At 37.8% G+C, this 27,265-nt stretch overlaps 1 protein-coding gene across 1 annotated transcript in view; it reads right to left on the reverse strand.

The window, feature by feature from the left end:
- Window positions 1–223: 223 nt before the first annotated feature.
- Window positions 224–27,265, reverse strand: part of LOC118431517 — a 29,967-nt gene continuing 2,925 nt past the window's right edge. The window contains exons 3-10 of the mRNA XM_035842757.1: window positions 8,080–8,220; window positions 7,336–7,536; window positions 5,165–5,461; window positions 4,036–4,335; window positions 3,378–3,632; window positions 2,418–2,612; window positions 1,887–1,996; window positions 224–1,340 (exon numbers count right to left, since the gene is read on the reverse strand). Of these exons, the coding sequence (XP_035698650.1) occupies window positions 1,236–1,340; window positions 1,887–1,996; window positions 2,418–2,612; window positions 3,378–3,632; window positions 4,036–4,335; window positions 5,165–5,461; window positions 7,336–7,536; window positions 8,080–8,220 (1,604 nt within the window). The 3' untranslated portion in view covers window positions 224–1,235. The remainder of the gene's footprint in view (window positions 1,341–1,886; window positions 1,997–2,417; window positions 2,613–3,377; window positions 3,633–4,035; window positions 4,336–5,164; window positions 5,462–7,335; window positions 7,537–8,079; window positions 8,221–27,265) is intronic.

The raw sequence follows: 27,265 nt of genomic DNA on the forward strand, positions 1-27,265 counted from the left end.
CCTATAGCTACAATATTTTATCTTTTGAATCAGCTTTAGTGAGAATTTTCCTGTTTTCAGGCAACATAATTAATCATTAATGGACTAGTACACGGTTTAGTATGGAAAACTACGGTTATATACACAAAGGGAAACTAATAAGAAATCGTACACACACAAGTCTTAGAATGGAACAAAACATTTTACTCATTGAGTGATTTCTTACGTATAAAATCCTTTTAATCATGTACACATTAAATATTACACGTACAGCACTCGTTAAAAACGCGAAAGAAAAGATGCATTTTGCATGTCATTATATTATGCTTCTTATTTCAGGAAAAGATCTAACCAATGAAGACCACCTACTACATTGAATGTAAACAAACTTTGTGTAATTTACGTTGACCCTTGGGGAATTATACAATGCATATGGTTATAAGAAAATGTCGAACTGTACGATAACATTTCACTAGAAATTTAAACGTAAAATAGTCATGCCACTAACAGCTAGTCTCGGGATGTGAAATCCTCGCGTTCAGTAGTCCCACAAGTCCGCTCAAAGATAAAATCCTGAATATTTGACAAGTTTGAAACTTATGAAAGCTTGTAAGTCCTTATCCATCAGCCATCAGATACTACATATAGAAAGAATAATGAAACGAATAGTCTTGGAATACATAACACACAACGAACGTCACTGAAGAGCAATGTAGCTGATATCACTATATCCCATACCCTCTACCGGCTATAACTGCAAATACATCCATTCAAATCTTATAAAAATCTGCCAAGTACAAGATCCCAAATGCTTTAAGCCACAGACGTCATGGTTTGCTATTTTTACATATTGTTCAGTGTAAAACGTCACAGGAAATCCCTTGCTACTTCTTGCCCAGGATATTGCTTAGCCAGTAATGCCGATGGGGATGTCAACACGTCAAAGAGGCGGGTTGTACAAAGGTGGTATCTCACTGTTCTGAGGTCACTGGTGCGGCACTGCGGGCTTCGAAACTAATTTAGGAAATAAAGAACGAGTTTTCTTTCGTTTTGTGTATTTTGTTGTCTTCTCAGTCATTCTTTACTTATTACCCAATATCTAAATTGTAAAAAACGTCGGCAAAAAAACCCCACAGCATTGGCGCAGTGAACGAACTCCGCAGTGACGCACCGGTGCCCCGAGTGCAGTGAGATACCACCTTAAGCTCGTGGCACAGAGTGTTGTATTGCTTTTCATGGCTTGAAGGTACGATCCGTCAGTCGTCTCCAAAGTCATCATATGATATTGGAAGCCTGCTGTTGACGTTGGCACGAGCACCATCGGGCAGCGGCAAAGTCGTCCTGGGATAGTTCCGTGATCCCTGCTTTCAGGGAAAAGTTGAGCTATAAGTTAGCAATATTGCAAGTTGATCCCTTGTGTACAAGTGTCAGTGATATGCAAAATTACCTCAGTAGGAAGTTGCAAAATGACGGCAACGATGAAATTGCGACGATGTTTTTCTTAATTTTTTTTTTTAATATGATCATGATACAATGTTTTGGAGATCCAAATATTCCTCTTTTTTCATTTTTAGCAGTGGTTTGGTCATGTGGCATGGTCGGCAAATTCAAGATGGCGGCCACGGACTCATACTATATATATATATATATTTACTACACAATGGAGTAATCAAATATTTACCAGGCAAGATAGGAAAGATCCAATATGAACAAGGGAAAACAATTAACGGTATGTCCTAACAAATCTCCTTTTTACACAAGACATCATTTTTCTAAATAATCTATCGAATGCCATAATGATTATGACTATTACTTTACTGAAGGTTGGACATTAATGACATGAAAAAAAAGTAACGATATTATCGGTCAGCAAATCAGTAATAGTATTTTATAAAGCACTGTTTTACCGGAAATAGCCGAGAGCTTCCGTTGTCACTGTCAACCGGAAGTGTTCCCAAAAGGTCAACATTTGTTCTGTAGCCGATTGGTGACATGTGCGCTGGTTTATCCTCCTGCCCTGTCGGAATATACCATTATCGTGAAGTAAGTGGCTTTTTACAATGCAAAAGTTACTCAAACAGCTGTGTAGGTTTTGCAAACATCCCGACGTTTCGAATAACATCCATAGCATTACGTCTAACTCAAGTTCGAAGTAAAGAAATTTCCTCAACCGTGTTTCAAAACATTTTCCGAATTCTTCGACGAAAGACAAATGCTGATACACTAAAATAACATGTAACAAATACATGAGGAACAGAGGCAGGGACTTGCTGGCACTTGCGACTTGTTGCTGCAGTTATGTGGCTTTAACGGAACATTCTGGAAATAGCAACGGAATCATTTAAACAAGTCATACGGAAAATGGTGAACGTGTTAATGTATTTTGGTCTTGTTTTACAGAAGAAATTTTATGCTAAAACACAATGTTGATGACATACCCATTGATAGACGTCTTCTTCCCGTGATCATGATAACAGCTCTTGCGGGGAAGAATCCGAAACTTCCCCTTAGATACCCGTACCACCAGCCGTCTCTTCCCATATATAGTAACTCCACGATGTCATTAACCTCCAGCGTGAGACCACCCTCCTGTGTAGGTTTATAGTCCCGGATGGCTCTGGCAAGGTATCGTCCTGTTGAACGACATAACGAATGTAATAATACTAGTATACTATATGGCTCGCCCCTGAGGCGTCACCAAAACACCTCGTATCAGTAAAAAAAAATAGCAGTAAACAAATACTGTACATTAAAGACTGTGGAAGACGAAACGATTTTTTTAAATCCCTAATTGGTCATCTACCCATGTCGTAAGAACCACATTGCATATAGAACATATGATGACAGCCAAGACTTTTTTGTACATTCCGACTTTTATATATTCACAAAGGAACAGAAAACCAAATCATTAAAAAAATGGACTTATTTAAATACATAGCCAACACTAATACTCTAAAGTATTTTACTACGTTACTGTCAACCAACCGCCCACTGTCTAATGTCACATGCATATCTCCTATGTTCGTATCATGTAATTGCAATCAGCCGTCGGCTTTAAACTTATCAATAGATTTACGCCAAATAATAACAGAGAATCGAAACGATGCATATGGCAATCAAAATCAAACTACAAAGTAGTTCAGCAAATTCCGACGTAGATTCCGATTCACAAGACGCAACATTCTGTAAGAAAAATACCTGCCTTGAGGTACTAAGGATTATATCAAACGTGGAACTCTTATGGGCACAGTATAATGTACTTACGTAAACTCCACTTTACCAGCGATGTCATTTTATTACATATTGGGAAGTAATAGTAGGAAAGGAAATATGTAGTTAGAGAGTATCAAGGTTTATCTGATCCAACAGATCCTCACAGAACGCAACCAATAACTGACCTGACAGAGGTTTCTCGGGGTCAAGGTTTCCCGCGGTGTGGGCTTGCCTGCTCATATCGTCTCCTATCATATGCAGATTAGGCTGGCTATGACTGATGGCCAAGACGTGGCAGGTTTGACAACCGCCACTCTTGGACTTCCGTCGCTTGGCAACGAATATTATAATTAGGAATGACGTCAGCAACAGAGTCGTTCCGACCACGGCCCCACCTACGATGATGCCGAACTCCAACCAACGCTCTGAGATGCTCATCTCTGAAAAGGAGTGTACTTCTTAACTTTACGATTTTACATGGAGTATATACACCGATTAAAAATGTATTTGAACTAAAGTCGCTTTTCTCAATCAAAGGTGTATTAGTATATAAACGAGATTGCTACCTTATGTAGGGTAACACCACGTGTTCCCTGCTTTTTTATAGTGACTTAACTACGGTGACTGCCAATTGTTCCAGGTCATAGACTTAATTTCTTTCGAACGGAAGAAGAGGTAGAGTGACAGCAACATGTTTCTTTTCGATGAACCATAATAAAATAAAGGTTCATGACACACCTAGAGTTTATTATTATTTTCGACCTTAAATAAAGCAACTGATGAATACCTTGTATTTAAAAAAACATATTTTGTATTTCTCTTATGGTTTAATATCATATCTACCTGATGAAGACGATGATGCGGTGACCTCCACCCCACCAACAGACAGATACACAGTTCTAGAATCCTGGCCAAGTCTATTGGACGCCGTACATTTGTATTTCCCAATGTCAGAGGTCCGGGCTCTCTTGATCTTTATAAAGGTCACATTTCCTTCTGTGGTGACTCCAGAGTATATCTTTCGGCCATTTTTGTACCACGTGACTTTGGGGGCAGGGTAGCCCGTTGTAGTGCACCAAAGTGTCGTACTGTCCCCGGCTGTTAGGATCGGCTGAGTGGAGATGTTGGTAACGCGAGCAGGATCTAAAAAAACAACGCAAACGTATTTAAACTTGGGCACATATTCAGTGATTTCTACCTCATGTGAAACATATTTCATATACAGTATCATGTTATTTATAAAAATTAGTAGTAGCCTTATTCACGACAAAGTGTCCTGTAGAGAAAATAAAAAGCATCCGAATGTAAAAGGTGCCTCCAATTATCGAATTTACTATAAACACAGTAAACGCATATTATGTAAATCTAAATAGTTACGACATGTCGACCTTTTAGAACCCTAAAATCAAATGTTAATTGGTTATGAAGGTAACTGACGTCTATTAGATATTTATTGCTGATAATATCAATAATCGTGTATATAAATTTATATACACCACACACTCAGGCGTTCTTCTACACAGAACATCGTCCACTTCTGGCCTCAAAATATGCCTTGGGGAGGCTGGTTACAGGTTGTTTCGCAACAATGTCAGTTCGCAACCGTCAGTTCGCAACAAGGCAAGTATTTTCGCAACAAGGTACATGTCGTTTTTTTGCAACATTTGAATGTTATTAATCTTGGTAGCCTAGTAGTATTAGAAGTCGTATTCTTAAAATAATTATGCAGCTGCCTGTGCACGCCGCGTGTGAAACTGTACCGCCCGGCGAAAATCATCGGGCTGTCAGGTCCATGCTGCCCCATGTTGCTCTGCCGCGGGGTTGTCTTTCGCACCCGGTAAAATTTGGAGGCTCTGCAAAACCGACCTGAGGTTTTACTTTTATCATCGTGACAATAGCTCGTATAGGAGATTCTCTGACTGACAGATACATGGCAAGGAACTGCATGGAATAGTGATACAATATTACTTACAGTTTGCTTCCAAGATGGCGCTTCCTGTTTCCTGGCTTTTCAAGGACTTCGCAACACAAGAGTAGTTTCCGTTGTCAGCCGATGTAAAGTTTCTCAAGACTATAGACGACCTGTAGAAGACCTTGTCGGTGAAGTCAAATCTCTCAAGTGAAGGCAACGTGAGAGGGCGGCCATCTTTGAACCAATTGACAGAATATAGAAGAGAGTTGCTCTTGTCAACAGTGCAGTTCAAGCGGACGTCAGTTCCTACTGGTGCTCCGTATGGACTCTTCACTCCCAGGTCCACGATAGGCGGTACTAAAGCAAGCCGTTCAAAAACAATAAAGGACATAAGTTAACATCTTCTTTAGAGATGTTATGTTTGTGTGTGGTGTACTTAAACTAACCATTTCCCCTTGATAATAAGGTTCTTTATTCACAGATACTATCTATATTCAAATTTAAGGCTGCGTTTTTTTGGGTGACTGAATTTCACAATCATTCAGGGCAATTCTGACTAGTATTCTTCCGCATTGCAGATGAGGTGTCACTGATATCAATGTGGCGTTGAGCACATCTTTTTATATATGACTACATGTTGTAGAGTAATGTTTAGCAGTGACATATTAGCTTTAGACTGAAGCAGTGCTATTCAGAATTGTCTTGAGGGAGGTGAAAGACAGTCACTGAAAGCTGCCTTTTTGGCTGTTTATTGATTCCAGTTATGAGTAAAGAACAATGTTACCGAGGCATTTTTCGACCTAATGAAATTATTAATGACCCTTTCTCTTTCAACTAGAACATGATGTGGGGATAAATATAGTATATAAAAAGTATATCAAATTTGCTGTGACTTTGTATTTGTGACAATTGTGGAAAATAGCATCAAATCCATCTCAACTGCGTCGTACAGATCCTTAGACATTAACAATCTGCTGACAAGTCCAAAATAACATTCTCCAAAGACCAATCAAAAACAGCATTTAAAAAAAATTGAGTTAGCAAAAAACTGAATAAATTCAGGTGAATTTTGGTGAAATGCTTTTCTTATTGAAATTATCACTCCCCTTTCTTTTAGCGTAACAAAAATTCTAGACGCCGACTTGAGTAATATGCAAAACTTCAATTGGTGTCAATTTTATCACAGCTGTTACCTTCAAAACATAGCCTGGCTTAATCCGTTTTACCTTGCACTCTTCACTTTAAATGCATCTCTTCACGCAAGACATAAAACACGCCCACAAAAGGGGACCCCTCGAACTCAAGGTTAATTAAACGGCTACTCTTTATAACAGCAAAACCATCTAAGTGTATCCGTTTCTGCCGTCCCGCGACGTTAAAGTTTCAAGGCTTAAAGATGATCAAGCGAGCGAATTACCTAAACGTGGTCATATCATTAAGATTAATGTTGCATTTGACCTTTTAAGACCGCCGGTAGATGATTTATTTGCTTTGGCCTTTACCCACTAGCACCGAGAGCGACAGTCTTACTTTGTGAATGACGAATGTCTCGAAGGTCTAAAAGTAAATGTCAAGAAAGTTCAGGCTGTATTCTAGTTCGTTGGCTTTAATGTAGATCAATATGATTGTCTTCGGAAATGCATTATGCATTAAGAGAGGTGGGTAAAGATACACCTGGAAGCCCTCAAGCACAAATATGGCTGTGTAGATTTTGAAAATGTGAGATATACGTAGTTCTTCTTGCATTTCAATGACACTTTCAATCAGTATTAAGCGTTGTGGTAACAGGAATGTGATACATATGTCTAGAACGATCTATCTAGTTCCTTTTCGACCAATTTGTACATTTTTTCATACATTTTGTTAAAAAAGCTTGTACCAATCGTAAGTTTAGTAGAGGGGATATTTGCACACTGTTTTAAAAACCGTACATTAAAAAGTGAGTCTGATTACTGAGTCTGAGTCTTTTTTAATCAGTACCGTGTAGGTAATGAGCCATTTTACAGTTTCGAATGCGCCTGTTTAGTATGATCCTATGTGGTCTATAATAAAATATCAATGCCCCTGGCCTGTATTTGTCTACAGGCAGGGACGTCAACCATTCCAATTCAATACTTAACGACCTCACATGCGCAATAGAAACGGTATCATTCATTACTTTAGATTATAAGCTTTCGAAACTTAACATTAAAGAGATATCATTCATTACAACTGAAATTTGAAAACCGTACCAACAACATCTAACTTGACAAAGTGCTCTCGTTGTCCAATGACGTCGATGAGTAAAGTCATGACGTATTGTCCCTCGTCTTCCTCCCGAATGTCCCGGATGGTGAAGGAACCGTTCTTATGAAACACTGCCCTCCCCTTCAGTTCGTCCGATGCCACAGAGGTTCCGTTTGGTGTAAACATGTGAACAAAATGGCGTGTACCTGGATAGTATGTAAAGAAAGTAAATATGAAAATAATTCTTGCATTCTCGAATGTAATTTCATCTTTGACGGTAGTAAATATTTACGATACAATTTTAATAACCGTACAAAAAGCGCTTACCAACGAGCTTTTAAACAGTCCTCTGATCTTTTTTTGGCTTTGGGTCATTACAACTTGAAAGCCGGTTGCTAAGAGCTTTTTTTAAACAGTTATAAAGTTTAGAATTACATCATAATTCTTGCATTTTTAGACAATACGGCAAGAAGGGGTGGTCACATCGCTACGATGCTGCGAGACATCTAATTACCCATCCTTACAGGCCATGCAAAACTTGAGATACCTTTTATGCTGATTTGTATCAATATCAGTACTACCAGGACAAACATAAAAATCACACTTTCGTAAACGCTTGAATTTGACGATAATTTACTACGTCTTTATCCAACTAATTTCCTATATAATTTGTTTTCAAAAACAAAACGAAAATATTACCATGCATATAAAAATATCAAATACTACTATCATCTGTAAAAATCAGGTACCTTCTTGTCGTGGATCGAGTTTAGTCCACGTCAAAGCGATAACGGCTTCGTCGTGGTCGTACGAGAAGTTGGCCGGTAGTGTCACTGTGTCTCCCACCATAGCCTGGACTATTATAGACTTTTCCGTCTGGGAGATTGCTCCTAGTGGGGAAAGTCAACAAGGTTTACAGTTCTGGGTAAACTAGACTTTAACTAACCAACACTATGATTGATTGGGACGTACCCCTAACTTCCCAGGCAACTTCAGCAGCCTTGTATATGGAATAGACATGTTTGCTGTACCTTTTGGAACGTGACGTCGGAGACACGTGACTACATCAGAGGGTCGTAAATGCCAGATGTGTCGCCCCCCGTCTCCGTTTAGGGATGTACGGTGGGCGACTAGGCTGACATGCACTTATCAAAGAGAACACCGGGTAGCACAGTAAACTGAAGAATGGCTGAGCCCCTATTTACTAGAGGATGATCGCGTTGATATAGATCTAGCTTTGTCACACGTTTTAAGTACATCGTATCTCATACAATGTCTAAGCATCAGGTTGCGTATTTGTCCAGAACGCAGATTATATGGACAACCACTATGTAGAATATTTGCTATTGATACGATGAAACTAGTTCAAACAAACAATAAGTAATTACCTTTTATCACAGCGCAGAGTGAGATGATCACCAATGGATGAAATAAGCGTCCTCTCCCGACAGAGAATACTTCGGTCATGCTCGGTCCTTATATCTGTATATTCAAAAACAAAATTCATATTTTATCAATTGTGTATACTTATTCGGAAAACACACTAACTTATTAAAGATATACACCTCGGTCTAGGATGAACTGAACTGATCTAATCATTTCATAAATGAAGCTAGGTCGTTTGCTCGCTTGTCTTGTGAATTATATTCGCTATCAAGAGATTGTCGTAACGTATACATCATATTTTATCCATTTCTGAAGAAAAATGTATTCCGTTTCTGACCTTAAAAACCATCTCCCCTCAGTCCCTTGAGTAGTTATACAAACACGTTTGACAATATACACTATTTACGATCAAACCAATGTAACATGATAAAGCAAACAATCCTACCATCTACGAACTTCCATATAGAGGAAATAGGTGTAATACAATGAAGTATATGCAAAGGTCGAATACATCGATGAAGAGGGCAGAGTTGCAAACTGTACCGCTCGTTGCCGCGTGGGGAGGTCAACGCCCTTAAAGGATTACTGACGCTGTTGCTGCCGCTTCTGGTAAGGGGATGTGTTGGAACCTACTGACAGCTGCGGTCTTAGCCGTTTCTTCTAGGGGTGGGTACTGGTACAGAATATTCAGGTCCAGGTCCGGTTTATGTACAGATGATCAGGTACAGGTTTGAACCTAAACCAGACCTGATTCAGTATGTGAGAACTTGAATGGACGATACTAAAAACAATGGTCCATTTCACTTCAGACAGATATGTTCAGTGGAGTACTCATTTCCCACTGACGTTTTAACATCCTACGAGGCTTACTACCTTTGTAAGATTGGCTGTAAAACTTGGTAGAAATGACCAAAAACCCTACTATATTTCGCTATTGTTATTTTCCTCGACCGGTAATCCCCAAACGTGTGAATACTTGATAGTACAATCTGTTCATTTTCCAATAGGTCCAACATCCGGTCAATGTTTTTTTTCAGGTCCGTTTTTTCCCCGATCGGCCCAACAAGAAAAAACGGTTTCGTACCGGTACACTGTACCAATACCAAGCCCTAGTGCCTCCCCTTGCAGAAAAGCGAGTCGACCCTATACGAATCCCAAGCAGAGAAGGCTCTCTTTCATAATTAGGTAATAAATCTTTCCCTACGTCCTGGTGTGAGGTTGAGTGCCACTTGTATAAAAGGGCCGTAAGGTCAGGGACAAAGCCATTCATCACTTAGGTCCTGGTAATAGGACATGGTCGCAGTGGTCATGCACACAGCATGGAGTATGGGTTGTTTAGAAACGATCGGTTGACATTCAAAATTCAAATGGAAGATATTCCGACATAACTATTTCTACTGCTACACCAATGTATCAATAAATGAATAAATATATCCAATGATGCATTTTGGAATACCTGGGATTTAAAAAGTCATTATGATCATGAAACAATAGATTGTTTGATTTTTAAATGTTTATCCGATTCTACTCCTTGTTTTATTCAGGGCAAATGCATGTAACTCTATACTACTATTACATTAATCGACAAATGATAGATTTAGATGATGTTGAAAAAAGCAAAAGCCTTGAGGAGGGCAACACTGAAACACGTTATAATTTATGGCTTATACACACAGTTCTTTGTAGTCTACTGTATGGAATTTTTCACCGTATTGTCATGAGTTTATCACTCTACTCGTTTACTTAAAAGGCTAGCAATTTATATTCAATGGTCAAGTGCATATCGTTTCATTTCATTTGATTAGATCGTTTATTACAGACACTTGTCTAACAATGACCATGAACTTGATTGATCATTATTGTACTTTAGTGACGCTGATGACTAAGCAAAAGGGCCGTGAGTTGATTGCTTTTTCCAGAAGGGTCAGGTCAGGTCACTTTTATCAAAGCTAGGTCTATCTCATTGGCCCGAAGAGACGTGGTATGGATTATGGACAAAAATCATGCCTAAATCTGTCGCTACAGTAAAGAATAAAAATACGAATTCATATCTGTGAATAAGATTTTTTTTTAAACTGTGTACATAAACAATGACCGTACGGTGTGTCTAGTCCTGTCCTACAAAATAACTAAAAAATGAAGAAAAAAACTTCGTTCTCCGCTATTTGTAGAAACAATTTCATACTGCCGTGAATTTTGTAACAGAATCTGCAGTCCGCAATTCACTAGGCTTCGTAACATTACACACCCAAGCGTTTGGTGTGCTATCGGCTTGCATACGCTAGACGAAAAAACTCAACTTTTGGCGCCCTTGGTAGAAAAATGAAAACGGTTCAATACTACAAAGAAACTATCAAAGAAGCACAGTAGTAGATCAAACTTTTGTGAAGTAGGGGGTCATGATATGTAGTGTTGTTACCTGACAGCGGAACCGGATGAAACCGCCATTTTACTATTTGGGACCTCGTTCAAAATTTCTAAAATAATCTTAACTAAGGGAGAAAGTGCAGCTGCGAAAGTGCACTAAAGATCTTGTAGAATTATTGGTAGCTTAAATCTTGCAGACACAACAAACTGTACAAATCATTTGCTACAGCCGATTCTCTCTCAAATTTCGCGCCCGGGACGACAAAAATGGGGCCACGCCAGCTCATTTCCATATCACTGCCGTCCCAGGTAAGTTGTTGTTGTAAGAACGTACGGAGGCGAGAAAAAACCGCTCTGATGTTCGCCGACAACTTAACTATAAGTCTAGAGCATAGACATTCTTCCACGTGAAAATCTGAACAAAACGTACAATTCGTATTTTGAGCCATATCTACCGATAGTTTACACTTAAGCTGACCAAAAAAACTTCATCGTGAAGAAAAAACTATCGCCGCCATCTTGGAGAAAAAATCAATCGATTCTCTTCCATCGCTGTGGAACTATGGGACAAAACGTAGTGAAAATGTGACAAAATTAGCTAGAATGTCGTAGACACTTAAAATTGCATAAGGTGGAATATTCTTAGAGGTCCTAAAGTCTAAAGCATAGGTCAAAGCTTTGCTAGGTGCGTAAAATAGAGCATTAAATTCAAAGTTCAGTGACCTAAAACGACCTCCAATACGCACATGGAACAGCGGGCGATTTGAAGCGTTTTGCACATGGTCATCCCAAATAATTGAGATATTTTTAAGGCGAACTAATGTAATTTTCGTGTGCATATATTTTTTTCCTGATGTGATAATCATATCGTGCGTTATGTTGGATGAAATTTGTGTTGTTTTTTTCACACCGCCACGGCTCGCGCGGGCCGGCTTGTGGGCGGAGCACTCTGGCCTGGCAACGCGGATAATACCCTATCAACGTGACCACCGTGTTACTAGTATTCATTCATTAGCTTATCTATAGTGCTTATGTTATACAAATTACATTCTGTTGGTCCAACTATAACTGTCCTGGTTGTTCGATGGTGCAGCAGGGCCAATAACAAAATAATATCGCTGGGCAAACTACCAAGTACTAAGCTAGTTTATTGTCGGTCCTTTGAATATGGCCCACTCTGAGGAATTCATGAAAACAGACATTGAAATTTCGTGATTATCATTATCCGTGCGATTACTATATAAGCGGTTTCAGGGCTGCATTTTTCTTGAAAATTCTTAATAGATCGGCATGCCTTGCCGATATTACAGGACTTTGTTGCCCATGGCAATGTATGTTAATTTACATATTTTTTAGCTAGCTGGTCAACGATCATCAACGTGTCCCCAGAAGCCTCAATGGATAGTATATATTGGCATACGAATGTTACGAAGTAGCGAGCATAGCAAAGAAGTCTTTGAAATGTTCGATACATTTTACTGTTATTAACTCAGCTGCCTTTCCTATCCAGACCGCCAAAAGTTTTAGTGTTGCAGTCTATGATGCGTCAATCAACAAAGGATTCTGAAACGATATGAACGCGCGATAAGATGGCAAAAGCCTACGTGACAAATTCCTAACCGAAATAACCAGAAATTGGATTAGTATCCAAAGACCTAAAGAGATATTGATGCAAAAAATGCAACAGAAAGATGTTTTACATTTTCAAGGAACAGAATACACTACAGATATTGACCGTAAGGAGACCTGCAAATATCTGATTTAAAGTAGTGAGATCGTCAAAAGTGCAAAATCAGATATAAAAGGACAAAGGCTCTTAGTCACGCCATGATAATGCTCCATCGCAGATTACACCATCAAGGCACCAAAATCGAAACCCAATTTGTTGAATGCAACGATTCCTTGTGAAAATTTACTACATAACGAGTTTTGTCCCAGACAGAGATTTGAAAATGGAAAATCGTAAGCTAACAATGCATCTCCTATTGTGAACGGCAGTACATTTCTTTCACTACTTCACCTTTCTTTCTAGAGTCAGACAAAGGCGCCAAAACAAAGTCGTAAAAGAGATGACAAAGACGATATTTACCAACCCCTTGGCTAAACAGTTGTAAAATAAAAACTATATGTAAAGGTAAGATAAATCACAACTACAACTGAGTTTGGTATACCATTTCTAAAAAGTAAGTTTTCACTCTCGTAATTTTTCATTCTAATTCTTATAGAAATACGTCATAGCGTTCGATATATCAATCGAAATCTTACTATTGTCAGTTTTGCTAATTTGACAACGCTAATAACACAAAACAGAATTTAGATAAATATATATTAATATCAGGCCAACATCCAAACCACATGTGCCGTAGAAGAATTTAAAATTGGTAAAATGGCCACGTGTTCCGACCGTCAGTATTTATGCAAGAAAACGTAAAGACAGGGAGAACGAGTGGTTTGACAACGGGAAAAATTTGAGAAGGCATTCCACAACGTGAAATACTGAGAACAACAGACAGACCGGTATAGGCATTATGTTACGGATAAATGTTATGTGAGAACAGTCTCTATCTCTTTCCTTTCTCTCTCTCTTTCTCTCTCCCTCTCTCTCTGTATATATAGCATATATACAATATATTACTATCAAAGCAATTTGATTGCATGTATACAGCACAAGGTAAAAGTGACTGATTGTCGACGCCAAGAAATGTTTACGTTACAGTAAACACGGTGACAAAGACATACGACAGAGCCATCGCTGCAAGATGCGTCGGCAGCTTAAAGTTGCTACACCATGAACAGGCACTGTTATTTCCTCACATCAGCAGAAACAGTAAGCTGCGTTCATCTTTGATATCAATTAATCTTCAAGTTTTGTCGATAGATTTTCACCCCCCTCTGGAAACTTACACGTGTTGCTTACTTTTGCTTGACCAAGCGAATCTTAAGATCAATACATGTGTGCCTCTTCAGACACTTTTTGCTAGGACTGTTCCACTAGATTATTCTTCGTTAGGACTTGCTACCAATGTGGCCTCGATGGTGTCAAAGTCGCGTTATGGTGCATGAAGTATAATTAATTTGATTTGAGATGATAATAAAATAACCACTTGAAACTTGTTTAGACACCGATACACACGCAGTTTGGGATACCAATAAATAACTTCTTAGTACGTTTAAGCGCAAAAATTCTTTCAAAGTTCGAGAAGGAGATCTTGCAAGATTTAGCATCTAAGACCTATTCGTTATAGACGCTTTTATATGTCTATAATCATTTGTATTATATATTGTTAAGTTACCAAGGCTAGCCCTCTTGACGAGCCTTTAGCTAGTTGCTCTGATTGTATCGTATCATGCGGCATGATAAATTTGATCAAATGAAATCAATATGCATTAGCAGGAGTATTAAAGTATTAAAGAAGAGAGACAGTCGGCAACTACATAACAAATCGGCAGCAACAGACGAATAACGTAGTAAAATTACCGATAATGAGAATATTGGTGATATTCCTTTTTAAATTGCCAGGTGTCTTGGCATATGCTGTATGGATTTTTCGTCATGATACATATTTAATTGTATATGATGCCTATATATATATGACTTTATGCATAGAGTTGTTAATGCAGCTTTAGAATCTTTTTTCAACATAAGTTTAAAACAAATTCAGAAAACTCCCAAAGTCTGAGATAAGGTTAGCTCCATGTTAACATTTCGTCTTTGAGTCAGATTAGAACATCGGAACGGTGAAACACGGGTCAGGCAAGATGAATTAGGTTACATTCAGGAATTACCTGGGGAACCCTTCTTCTGGCCCATGGCCAAAGTTCAGTTTCAGGTATAAGAAATTGAATAACTTCGGTGACATCTTCGATGGGATATTGGCTACCTTGACATTAACCATGATAGGAGTAAGCAACAGAAATTGGGTTCAGTAGTTGCTGAACCTTTACTAAATTGCAAAACATTGGATGCCGCAAAGGTCGCATTTGATTAATTTTATATCATCTACATAATGACATCTACTGTTGTCTGTATTGAAGATCTTTATTTTCATTAAAATGTGTTCTCTTTGAACTACAATTTTTTTTTTATTCAACGGACAGTTCAACAACATTTTGGTCACCTTTCTAAGGACAACTGCGTCATGCTGTATTGCAGATATAGGCGTCGCTGCTTATTGATGTGGTCACAAACGTAAAGTAGTTACATATATAAATGATTGCTATATTTACAGTGCAGTGAAAAAGACTACGTCACATTTTCTACCTGGAGCCAAGCCAGGACAAGGCATGCTTTTAAATCTTTTCCCTTTTGCATTTTTGTTGTCTATTATCTGATATTTTTCAAACCCCTTTGTGGAGTTGTGATGTTAACCTACATAAATGAATAAAAAAATTCCCCGAAGTTCTGAAGACTCATAATTCAAAGGAGTAATAAAAGATAATAATAATTTGCCTTCCTATATTGAGGTATAAAAAGACGCCGATACAACATCGTAAAAGAAATGACAATCATAACATTTGCAAACCCTCTGGCTAAACATTTGTTACATGGAAAATATATGTGTCACAGATGATCAACCTAGTAAAGTTTAAGAAATTTGTCTTAATGATAACGATTCCAATTTGCATGGTCACATTTATATTGTTATAAAATCTTGATTTTAAAGAGACTGTCACAATGGTAAGGTATTTACATATAGATAGTTAATGTGTTCGGAGAGAGCAACAACTTGAGCACGCTTAAGAACACATCACACTTATCGAAAAGAGTAGAGGTCCTTCAAGGTGTGAGTGGATCAAACCTTACAGTCTGGTCTCCTAGTTGACACCTTGCAAAGGTGATAGACCCCATGTTACCATGCTTATCCTTAAGAAAATTTGGTAAAACTAAACAAAATCTTTCCCCGAGAGTGGTAACAGACGATCACCAATTGCGATTGAATGAAACTCGGATATGTACATTACTCCTCTATTCAGTGACGAAGCAACATTATGAAACTTTGTTAAGAAAAGTTGCGTATCAGGAATTGCCCTCTTAACTTCTAGACGTTATTGTCTATCACAGAGCATATCGGTATCTTTTAAGTGTAGTTACAAACTTATTAGCTGTCACCGAACAAAGCCATCATAAGCTTTAGTAGAAAACCCAACTCATTTAAAAGCTTTAGGTGGCTTTTATGGGTGACATTTCATAAGTTTTTGGCTTTTATTGATTGATCCTTTTTATCCAAGAGCATAATTTTCATACAAGAGTCTCCAGAGAAAAGTCTACTTGCTGTGTTATGTCATAAAAGTATATCTAAGGAAAAGGTACCTTGCTGTGTTAAGTCATTGATTTTTCAAACTCATTTGATGCGTATAGTCATTGCGTGAGTTAACTGCTCTTTCTTCACAGTTAGGGGCTGTATTATAAGCTTACAATAGGTGGAGCTAAATCGCAGCGGTCTGAAATGGCAGCCTATATACAGAGCCTAGTGACCCCAATACGACAGTAATAAAACAATGTGAATGAATCAGCACCTCTCTCCAATGCAAACTCTGCTTTTCTATGCAAATTCTGCTGTTTATCCAGCAATGACAAGGCCTTAGACATCTGCCGATACAACTGTTTAGTGTTGGTGTAAATTAAACATCATAACAGTAAAGATCGTAGTCTTACATTTGAGAGTTGCACTAAAAACATTTCGGTTTGCGCGGTGAAAACAACAATAAGTTGAACATTGAAGGCTAGCGCTATGTCTTTAAAAATATAAACTATTAGGACACAAATCTGTACCTTTGAGGTCTAAAAACTATTTCAACTGTCATGTGAATAGTGGGCATGCTACCACATAGTTTCACCGTAGACTGACCATGCTAAAGCATTACTCCGAAGTGCATATCTAGCAGTTACTTGACAAATGATTGAAAAGAAAAGTGGATGAAAATGAAATAAAAACATACTCAAAAGGATACCAAATGATGAATTGCATGGATTTCATAACTTGATGTTTATAGCACATAGACTTTTAAAGACTTTCTCCGGCCCCATAGCGAAATCTTTAACACACTTACGAAAAACCCCATCCAATAATGCGCGATACCCAAAAGACGTTTCCAGATGTTTTTGCTCTTTAGAGAATTCGATGTAGTTTTAGCGGATCTCTGTGAGATAGAAAAGGGATGAATTCTAAGCGGCTAATTCAATAACGTCTTCTACGATAGATCCATCTGCGTTACTGTATCACCCCTCCTGCGCTATGGTCGTAAATCATTTGGTAACTAACTGTCAGGAGACACGCGTGTGTGCTGCCTCTAAACTGAAATGTGCTTTCAAGATATCAAGGAGAATTCTTATCACAACAGTGAAGAATAGTTTTGTCGGAAAGCAATATTCATTCCTTGACCCGGGTTTGTGTACTATGTTCTTGTTTTTATCAACAGTATAACTCACGAATACTGTGTTACCTTTTGTTAAAATTAATTGTGTGGTTAGAACTTGAATAGGCCTTGAAATAACTTTGGGCCATCTTACGACGTATATATTATAGCACTGTGGAATCTTTGAATTTTTTTTTCGACTGTGCAGGTAATAATTATAATTATAGAGAAAAACCTATTCAAGAAATAAACTTCATGAATCAAGCGATATCAATTTAAATCTAATATTTTCGGAGATTATTTCCATATTCAATCAACAGACATTCTAATTTAGGGCTGGTATAGCTTATTGAACGGGCAATCATACAATGATTCAGGCCATTATGAAGTTTAATAATGATTCAAAGCCATATTTTTTGGACATTATTTTATGTTATTGTGTCAATAGAATTTTTAGAGGGAGCTTTGTGATTGAAACGTAGAATGCATTCAAATATTCCTGTGTATGTGAAAATCATCGTCCATTTTTCTCCAGTGTCGATAACGTTAATGTTCAACCGAAATTATTTGATACAGAAATATTCGTACACTAACGAGATGGCTAGACAGAGATATCGGTCATTCGTAACTCGTTCAATTATCAGTTAAGCAAAACCACTATGTGGCTGGATGTTCTCAGAACGTCGATAACAGACGGCCATTTGCACCCATGGGTTTCCGTTTAGGAGGAAATCAGATTTACCTGTGACTGTTTGTTGAATGTGTATAGAAATCTCCGTCTGTGATCACATTAACACGGCGCCAACCAGATCTAAGGATACAGCCGATCAGCGTGAATTGGTCGGAAGACGCCCATTTGTGTTATTTCAGGTGGTATCTCACTGCTCTTGAGGCACCAGTGCCGCATTGTGGAGTTTCTTCACTGCGGCACTGTTGTGTTATTTTCGCCGACTTTTTATTTATCTATTTATTTTTTTTTATTTTATTTATTTTTGTTTTAAAATCAGGTTCGTAGGGCCTGATTTTACCATCATGAAGATGAAAAGCGGCCCACAGCGATAACTGTAGCAGCATCTCTTCTCCCTAAGCCAGAAACATCAAGCTTAGGCAAGCTGGACTTAACTGACTGAATAGGAGAAACAGGGGTTACGATGCTACTAGCTATAGGGAAATGCCCTACCCCATTTTGATTTTTTTTAATTTAGATGTTGCAAAATACGTAAACGTATGATAGTCTTAGAAGACAACAAAGTGCACAACACGTAAGAAATTCCGTTCTTTATCTCTGAAGAAATTCGTTGAGTAATATTTTGAACCCCGCATTGCCGCACCGGTCCCCCAAGTACAGTGAGGTACAACCCAATTCGATATGTCACCTTCAATTCTTCAATCCATATCATCATAATCTAACAATCATGTGGCGTCTTGCCCTTTAAAGTAGCCATTACCATACACGGTACATGAAACACCACGGTTAGACTACCTATATTTGTATAGACGACATTTAGCCTTTAGAAGATGTTCTTTTTTGACGGTAAACCTTTTAAAACGTCTTCTGAAATGGATCGAATTAAGATCGACAAAGGTGATTATGTATCAAAGTCTGCAAAGCCAGATAAAACATTACGTTTGGGGGATGGTATTTTGCGTGGTATTCAATGTTCAGTGGTGACATAGTGATCTTATGGTTAGGAATGATAAGTATGAATCATTGACATGTCTTGATGATTTGTCCTCGGAAAGGTTGTTGGTACTAATGTCTTCAATTGACTTTCAAGTGTAAAATAGGTCTTAGCTTCGGCTAGGTATGCCGATCAGATAGGGCATTAAATGGAGGTTTAGTGTTAAAAGCCGACGCCAAAACACCGCAAATACGATTTCTGATAAGATTATGGGTCCACGCCGGTGTGAGTCGATAAAATAAGAAGTTCAGACATTCAGATTGTACTCCTCAATACAAACATCTGACGTGTTACGCAATCAGGCTGTTTACTAGATATGGGAAATACAATGTACAGATAGAAGCAAAACGAGGAAAGCCTTTGAAGTACATATAAGGAGAAGATCAATTCAACTTCAATGTAGGAAAACATAACGTTTCTCGTGTTTTTGTGGTATTATTGTACAAATAGTTCATATTTTTGTACAATGTGAATTAATTAAGAAATGAAGTTTTATCATCGTTCCTTGTGACGTCGCGTAATTTGTTTATTGATAAATACAAAAATTTGATCATGTTACGTTGTATGCGTTCCAAATACATGTACATTTTTTCTGATTCTCTCTAGTTTATTGAAAAACTGAAGAAAAAAAGAACGTGTTCACCACGGCATTTAATAACTACATAATAAAATATCGGTAAATTTTACCGTGGTGAGTAACACACATTATTAAGTACAGTTTGCGTACAGCCCATTACGTAAAGTCCCTCGTCTACTCTTTTCGTCTATGCTTCAACAATCAGATGCTAAATGTTATAGATACTACTATTCATTACCCCAACGCATGACCACTCATCGGCAAAAAAACTATAGTATTTCAATGGAAATGTTACATCTGACATTTGATGATTCGTCAAGGCTAATAAATCAGGAGTCTAATACCCTATGTGGCCATTTGGCTGAACTCTCTTTAGGGTAAAACGCCCACGCAAAGCTGCCCTCCCACTTAAAACTAATGTCAAGGATTCAGACAACGGTGGTCGTTTGTCAGACGATCATTGCGTTTGGTACGCTTGGGTTGCCGGCTAAAGCCACGGGCGTTTATTCTGGTTTTGCTTGCACGCACTTTGTATCAAACTCTTACTGCAGTGAGACCTCTGTACAACCGTGGAATGATCCACTGTGGTATTTTTTTGGGGGGGACTTTAGAAAATGATAACCGGGCATTCAATAAAATGATTTTAAAGATTTGCTGAAATAGGGAATGAGCATACACGGCTTATACCAGACTACTTCAAAATCTTATAAATATTCTAATCATGATAGTGGAGATATCTAAAGATCAAATAAGGGACAATTGAAAACTGAGCATGTCAGTGGATTGCAAAATTACAGTTTCCAAAAACATAAGGCACGGATATGTTTTGATAACATTACTGTTTAACGAATCCCAGTTACAAACTTACTGCTATATAATAAAATAAAAAAGTGCTTTGGTTGGATAGCCGACTTTTTTAAACAGTGAATATAATCTATGTTAAACTTGGTTATGTATGATTTGTGAAACAAAACTGGATTTTAGCGTATACGAATGACTTTTTTTGCTCGGTAATTTGCCATTCAACTTTTTTCACCTTTATCAAAGGGAACATCCAAGGATGCCATTACATCTTTAATGTTTACGGAATGCTTAGTTGCAGCTTGGTCGCAGGAAGGTCACCGACGTAGTCGTATAGGAGTTTAACCAATTGCAAGCCTAGCTATATAGTGCAGCAGACAGCATCTAAAATGTTCATGAGCTGACAGTGTGATTGAGTGTAATGGGTAGTTCACACACCAAAGAGATACAATCTCGTCTGGCGAATACCTCGTTAAAGTTGTCCTTAGCGGCCCGCAAGAGGGTATTTTTCTAAAACCAAACAAAGACTTACAAATTGCTTGCAAGTACCAATAACAGGCAATGGTTTGCAGAGAATTGCTTTATTCATCGGGGACTTGCAAAGCAATCAAACACACTCTGTAGGAAATACATGATGTTTTAAAAGTCATTTGTATCATCAGTGCCGTGATAATTTTGATGAAGTCTTAAGTATATCTTATTGAAGAGATTGCTTAATACTCAATTATAACTAAATATTGGCCTCACAGTAATAAGAATACGTAATCACAGACGATGTTGGAAAATGATCCAATATATCAAATGTATTTAAACAGTCCCAAGGATACAAAAACACATTAAGTGTTCCTGGCAGTACAAATCAAATAAGCTTATAAATTGCGAGTCATGGTCTAAAAGTATAATTACAATGATATATGATTGTAATATCTCACTACATTTTGTTACAATGAATGGTATATAAAAGATGTACAAGTTCGATTTTTTAAGAAAGTTAAAAAATGCATAAGAAAACCGAATTTAACTGTGTTAAATTGCTAAGAAAATAAGAATATGCAATACTGACTTAGGCCCACATCACTTATATTAAAATATAGCGTTCTGCCATTTTCTGCTCGAAGGTTTTTATTCGTTTTTTTTCCGTTAGTCGAGACTTTGAAGGATTGTATATATCATTAATTGAGACTGTCTAAAGAGGCAAACTCACCAGTCCTTGTCCTTCGACCATTAATGTAATGGCGCGAGGAAGCCTTCAGCAAATGTTAGATATAAATTATGATATTTATCACGCCAAATGCTCAGTACAGTTCAGTAACCGGCGACCAGATGGAATATGGTTAATGTTAGATAGTAGGTATTTGAGTTTTCGTTACTCCAATTTGATTATTTATGGTCTGTTGGTTGTGTTTTTCTATTTTATTTGAATATCGTGTCATTTTTTTCAACTCATTAAAAAAATGAATTTTTGACAGGATGTAAATAAAAACGTTAATCAATCTCAAACTACAAGTTTGCCTTGAACGTAGAAAATTATGACATAAAATGATAATTTCATACAATGTATTATTAAAGATGATACAAAATGCAATGCTATATAAATTTTTCTTTTGATGTGAATCGACATAAATGGCTTAAGTTTGGATAACCAAGCGACCATTTCTAGAACTGCACGGGTGTATTGTCAAGTTATTTATCGACTGATCTACTATCCGATGCAAAAGGGGTTCGTCTTTCATATTCTTGCAGTAAAATAACTTACAGGAGTAAAATATTGAGTAACTACTGATAAATAGCTGGGCCCACTACATTAGATCACCGGTGTATAAAGCTATGTCTGGTGGTATATACGTGCCATAAAACAAATATCGATTTATGAAAGTTTTCTTGTTATTCTTTTCTGGGTTCGTTAAATTTTACGTCTTTGGTTATATAACTAGTGGAGTGTGTCTATCATGTTATCCGCCAGTCAGGTATATCTAATAACTGAAGTAGTAACGGTTATAATAGACTTAAAGGCGGCACGATGGCACACTAGGTTGGTGAAGTGAAGTGCGTGTCATTATTCTAAACATATGTCGACGTTACAGATTTTTTAAGGAATAGTATGCTAGTTATTCTGGTCATATTTTCCGATAACGTCATCAAAGAGAATACTTTAGTTTAGTCATATTGAATTGTGGATGATATTCTTAATGAAATTGTATTTTATCCATGTACCAAATAAATAAAATGGCAAATAAAGTTGAAAAATACATTGTTAGACCTAAAGTTAGAGATTTTCGTGAAAAATGTTTCGTGAAAAAAGCTTCCATATTACACAAAACTGGAAAACAGGCAAACTATGTAACATTTTTCACAACTAAAGTTTACGAAAACTTACTGAATTTGGTGGCCCTAGCGTAATTCCAAGTTGACCAACGCAACAGTGTCGTGGGAGGATCTAAGATCTAAGATAAGATAAGCGTAGGCAGTTCTGGCTATTCAACATGATAATTGGAAGCCCCCCCCCCCTAATATGAATAGGGTTAAAATGGTTGCCATCATATCGTTGACTTTAATTTTGCGATATTGTGCAAATGGCGATTCTTAGAAAGTTTCTGAAACAAAATCGCCATTTTGCGTTGTTATACCCCCCTCACATTAGGCGCGATTCGATCGGACGACGAGTCTGCGAGCTCTAAATTACGAGGAGGCATGACCCTGATGGCAAGGGGGGGCTCTGCCATTTCTTCGTCGGCATCAGGGTCATGCCTCCTCGTAAATTAGAGCTCGCAGACTCGTCGTCCGATCGAATCGTGCCTAATGTGAGGGGGGTATTAGGCATACCATCTACCCGGCTTTCAAAAACTGTGTCAGAAAGTAAAAAACAGTCCATTAACACAACTGTATCCACCCATAGAGGCTGAAAACTCAATTGACGCAAATCATTTCGCCATTCTTTATCTCCAAAAGAATAATCAAACCCAATGGAAACCGAAATTGGAAAACGGACGTATCATCACTCAACGTTTTCCATTTTTATTTCACCCCCGTGAAAGTGCTCCGTGAGTTGAAGTACATCAATGTTCTGTACTGATATTGATCTGGGTATGGATATGGCCCTCCATCTAGGACTGACGTCTGCTCACTCATCACCTGCTATCGCCTTTATAGCCGAACAATAGAGTGGAAATGTACAGACGCGTCTGTATATAATACGTCGGCACTTCATGAAATTAAAGTATTCGTCTTGTCTGGTATAGAAGCGTATCCATACGGAACAGTAGTTTAAACATAATATAAGGTTATCTTTTATGACGAATGTAGGTAAGGAATGAGCATATAACATTGCATTTTTAAATGTAAGATATCACTGTTCAACAGTAAGGCATTAGGCATCTTTTTTATTTAGTTTTTGGGATTGAATTGTATTTGAGTAAGGTATCTTAGCATGCGTAAAGTATGCTTGATTCGCTGTTCATCCTTAACACGTGTTCGAAAAGATACAATTCACGTTGGCTTTCCGAAGAAGTGAATAAAATGTTTTTCTAGCCTCATTTTATCAGTTAAACGACGTCGAAAATATACATCAATGAAAGTTATTTTTTTATCATTCTTCTGTCGTAAAAGTAGAGCGCAGCAGGTGCACATACTTCTTGAAAGCAAGTTGTTGAAAGATAAATAATTAGTTTCTTTTGAAATATGACTGAAAGGGCTTTTTATTATGGGTAAAGGCATCAATGTCAACTTCCTTTCACCGAACCAACTCCATTAGCGTTCCTCCAGCTGATCGGAAACGATCGAAACTCTGGCATTGTAACTCCATTTAGGGAGTTTAATCAATCACAAGAGAGAGGCATCCCCGAAGCAAGTTCTTCATTATAACGTGGAGGCACATGTTCTGGCATTGAGCCTAAGGACCCATTTGGAGACAGTATATTAGCAAAACATTTAGTTTGTCTTTAAAAACAAAGTTGTGGAATTTGATTTCATTTTGGCTTTATTTCGGGAGTTGAATCAATCACAAGAGAGTGGCATCCCGGAAGCAAGTTATCCATTATAACGCGGGGGTACTCTTCTGGTAGTGAGCCTTAGGACCTATTTAGAGACAGAATTTTTTTTTTCAAAACATTTAGGTTGTCTTTTAAAACATAGTTGATGGGATTTGATTTCATTTAGTCTTTATTTAGGGATTTTAATCAATCACAAGAGATAGGAATTTCTCCATTATAACGTAGAGACACTCTTCTGGCATTGAGCCTAAGGAACCATTTAGAGACAGTATTTGGGCGAAACGTTTAGTTAACTTCACTGTCAGTGGCCGGTATTCAATTGAAAATAGTTTAATCTTTGGAAACGGTGTAAACAAATTGACAATGTATTTTCAGCCAGCTAGCGATTTGATACACTGTACTGCCATTTTATTGAACTTAGAAGTATATTAAAACCCTCGATTGGTACAATAGAAGCCAGCTAATTGCACAGCGGATCACCGCACACTTCTGATTATTGCACCGAATCCCAAAATACTGTGGTGGTGAAGTGCAGCTAAGATAACTTTGCGTTGTTGCACCAGCCGGATAAATGCACGGATTATGCTGACAAATTGGATGTACAATTAAACGGCTTCTACTGTATTAACATTTTAATTTTTTGCACATGGTATGATCAAATGTTTCAGTCTTTAGCCTTTTCTACATCTTCTTTACACAGTTATTCATGTAAATTGCAATATTTCAAACTGAATTAGAACCGTTTTGTAGAGAGCATTTTTTTTAAATAAAATGGATGTAAGCAAAATTTCGTAAGCATTTCAAGATTTGAATCGTAAGAATATCTTCATTTCTGTACACTTTTGAACTACCATCCATACAGACAAATTAAGTTTACAATTACAGACACCCCCTGGCAACATTAAATAGAGACTGGAGAAGACACAAGTTGCCTGATACTTAAAAACTGTTAATGTCGTCACTTGTCACTGGCGACACTGGATCTACCTGAATTCAGTTATCCGTTTAAGATTTTATTTACAAAGTTTAACAAAATGAACTTTCATGCCGAGATTCTATTACTTATACTTTAATAATTTGCTATGGAAGAAGGGGGGTATCATCACAAGTTAAGATCCAGTAATAATCGAAAGCTACGGCACATATTATCTAATATCGCAAAAGAGTTTTTTTTTTCATCAGCCACCACTTCGTCCATTTTTGTTGATGGAGGGCAACTGATGGCGTAACGATGTACTAGAAACTCAATTTCAGCCGAACCATTCTTTATATCTTCGCCATTAATCGATCGAGGGACCTCCTGACACGATCCAAAACCCTCTCTCTGTGCGGGAGGAGAACATATGCGCCATAAGGCCTGGTCATTTCTCGGTCATAAAGCCAGGAAATGGGGCGGGGAATACAACCCAGACTTGCTGACAGATAGGTTAGGTCACCGCCGACAGTAGATGGGGGACGGCGTCAATTACGTTTGTCCCTTGGGAAGGGCAAACGTGATCCCCCTTAGATGTCAATGACACCATTATACACTTCTGACCGTATAGTTACAGCTACATTTCTACGGGATGTCGACCTCATTACACAGGACTACGATCGAAGTTTTTTTTTTTTTTTCTATTCGCTTTTGGACAGTAGTCTTTTACCTTTTGTAAAGTGCCTTTTCACAACGTCGAGGGCACGGCGGGTATTGAACTCGGGACCTCTAAATGTTTAGCCGATAGCTCTACGAGTTACGCCAAACACGAAAAGATACATTTTAAAGAGTGCTAAATAAATTTCATTGATAAAAAGAGAATATTTTTGCACGTTGTATGTTTTAATGATTTTATCTTGATCACACTCACACATTGTGCTCATAAAAAACAGGAATTGAAAAACACGATTTAGTTCTCAGCTAGATTGCAGTGCAATCGCCATCGCCACGTTGAGAAAGGTCTTATAGTCTTGTACCCGTGCTCAATGAATTCTATTGGTAAAAAGTGAATCTTTTTGCACTTTGTTGTCTTTTTTGTCTGACATAGTATGCTAAGAAATTCAAGGCTGCTAAAATACAATTTGAATCGCAGCGACGTCTCAGTGTAATCGCCATTACGTAGACAGGGGTCTTATGGACTTGTATTCGTGTAATATTGATTTTTTGTGCAAAGTCTCGAAGATTCTAAGTGTATTGATGGTGGCATTTAAAATCTGGTCCGCTGTTGTAGATAGATCAGCAGATCCATCGGCGGGTTGTCAGTACTCAGAGCCAATGTATTCAGCGTACAGTGGCGACATATCTAAGCTGGCCACCTTCAACGAATTCAATTACTTCAATAACAAGAGTCTTACACGTGAACTCGATACGAGGCTATCGCTGGTTCTCTATATTCTTCCGGGTAATTGCAATAGCCATGCTCTATACCGAGAAGACGAGACAAATTATATTCTAACTGTCTCCTAGATGATAATAATTTGTCAGTATCTAAAAGATAAGATTAAACATTAACGAAAACACCCCTGCTGCGTGACTACAAAAGAAAATAACTCTTTTTTTACTGGAAGTCTAGCTGATAGTCCTCTGCCCATCCCATGTTGAACATTGCCATTTAGATGACACTGATACATTTGTTTACTTTGGGGGGGCTTAAGTACTTTAAAAGCACCTATCTGAATATCTTCTATCTACCTATCTATCATTCTCTCTATAGCTAGCTATGTGGGAGAGACTGGCATTCTGGTATAGAAATCTTTAGCTGTAGCTGAAGCTGTATGGATGACTCAATTAGGATTCTATCAT

The sequence above is a fragment of the Branchiostoma floridae genome, chromosome 15 (genome assembly GCF_000003815.2).
Source record: "Branchiostoma floridae strain S238N-H82 chromosome 15, Bfl_VNyyK, whole genome shotgun sequence".
Taxonomy (NCBI): Eukaryota; Metazoa; Chordata; class Leptocardii; order Amphioxiformes; family Branchiostomatidae; genus Branchiostoma; species Branchiostoma floridae.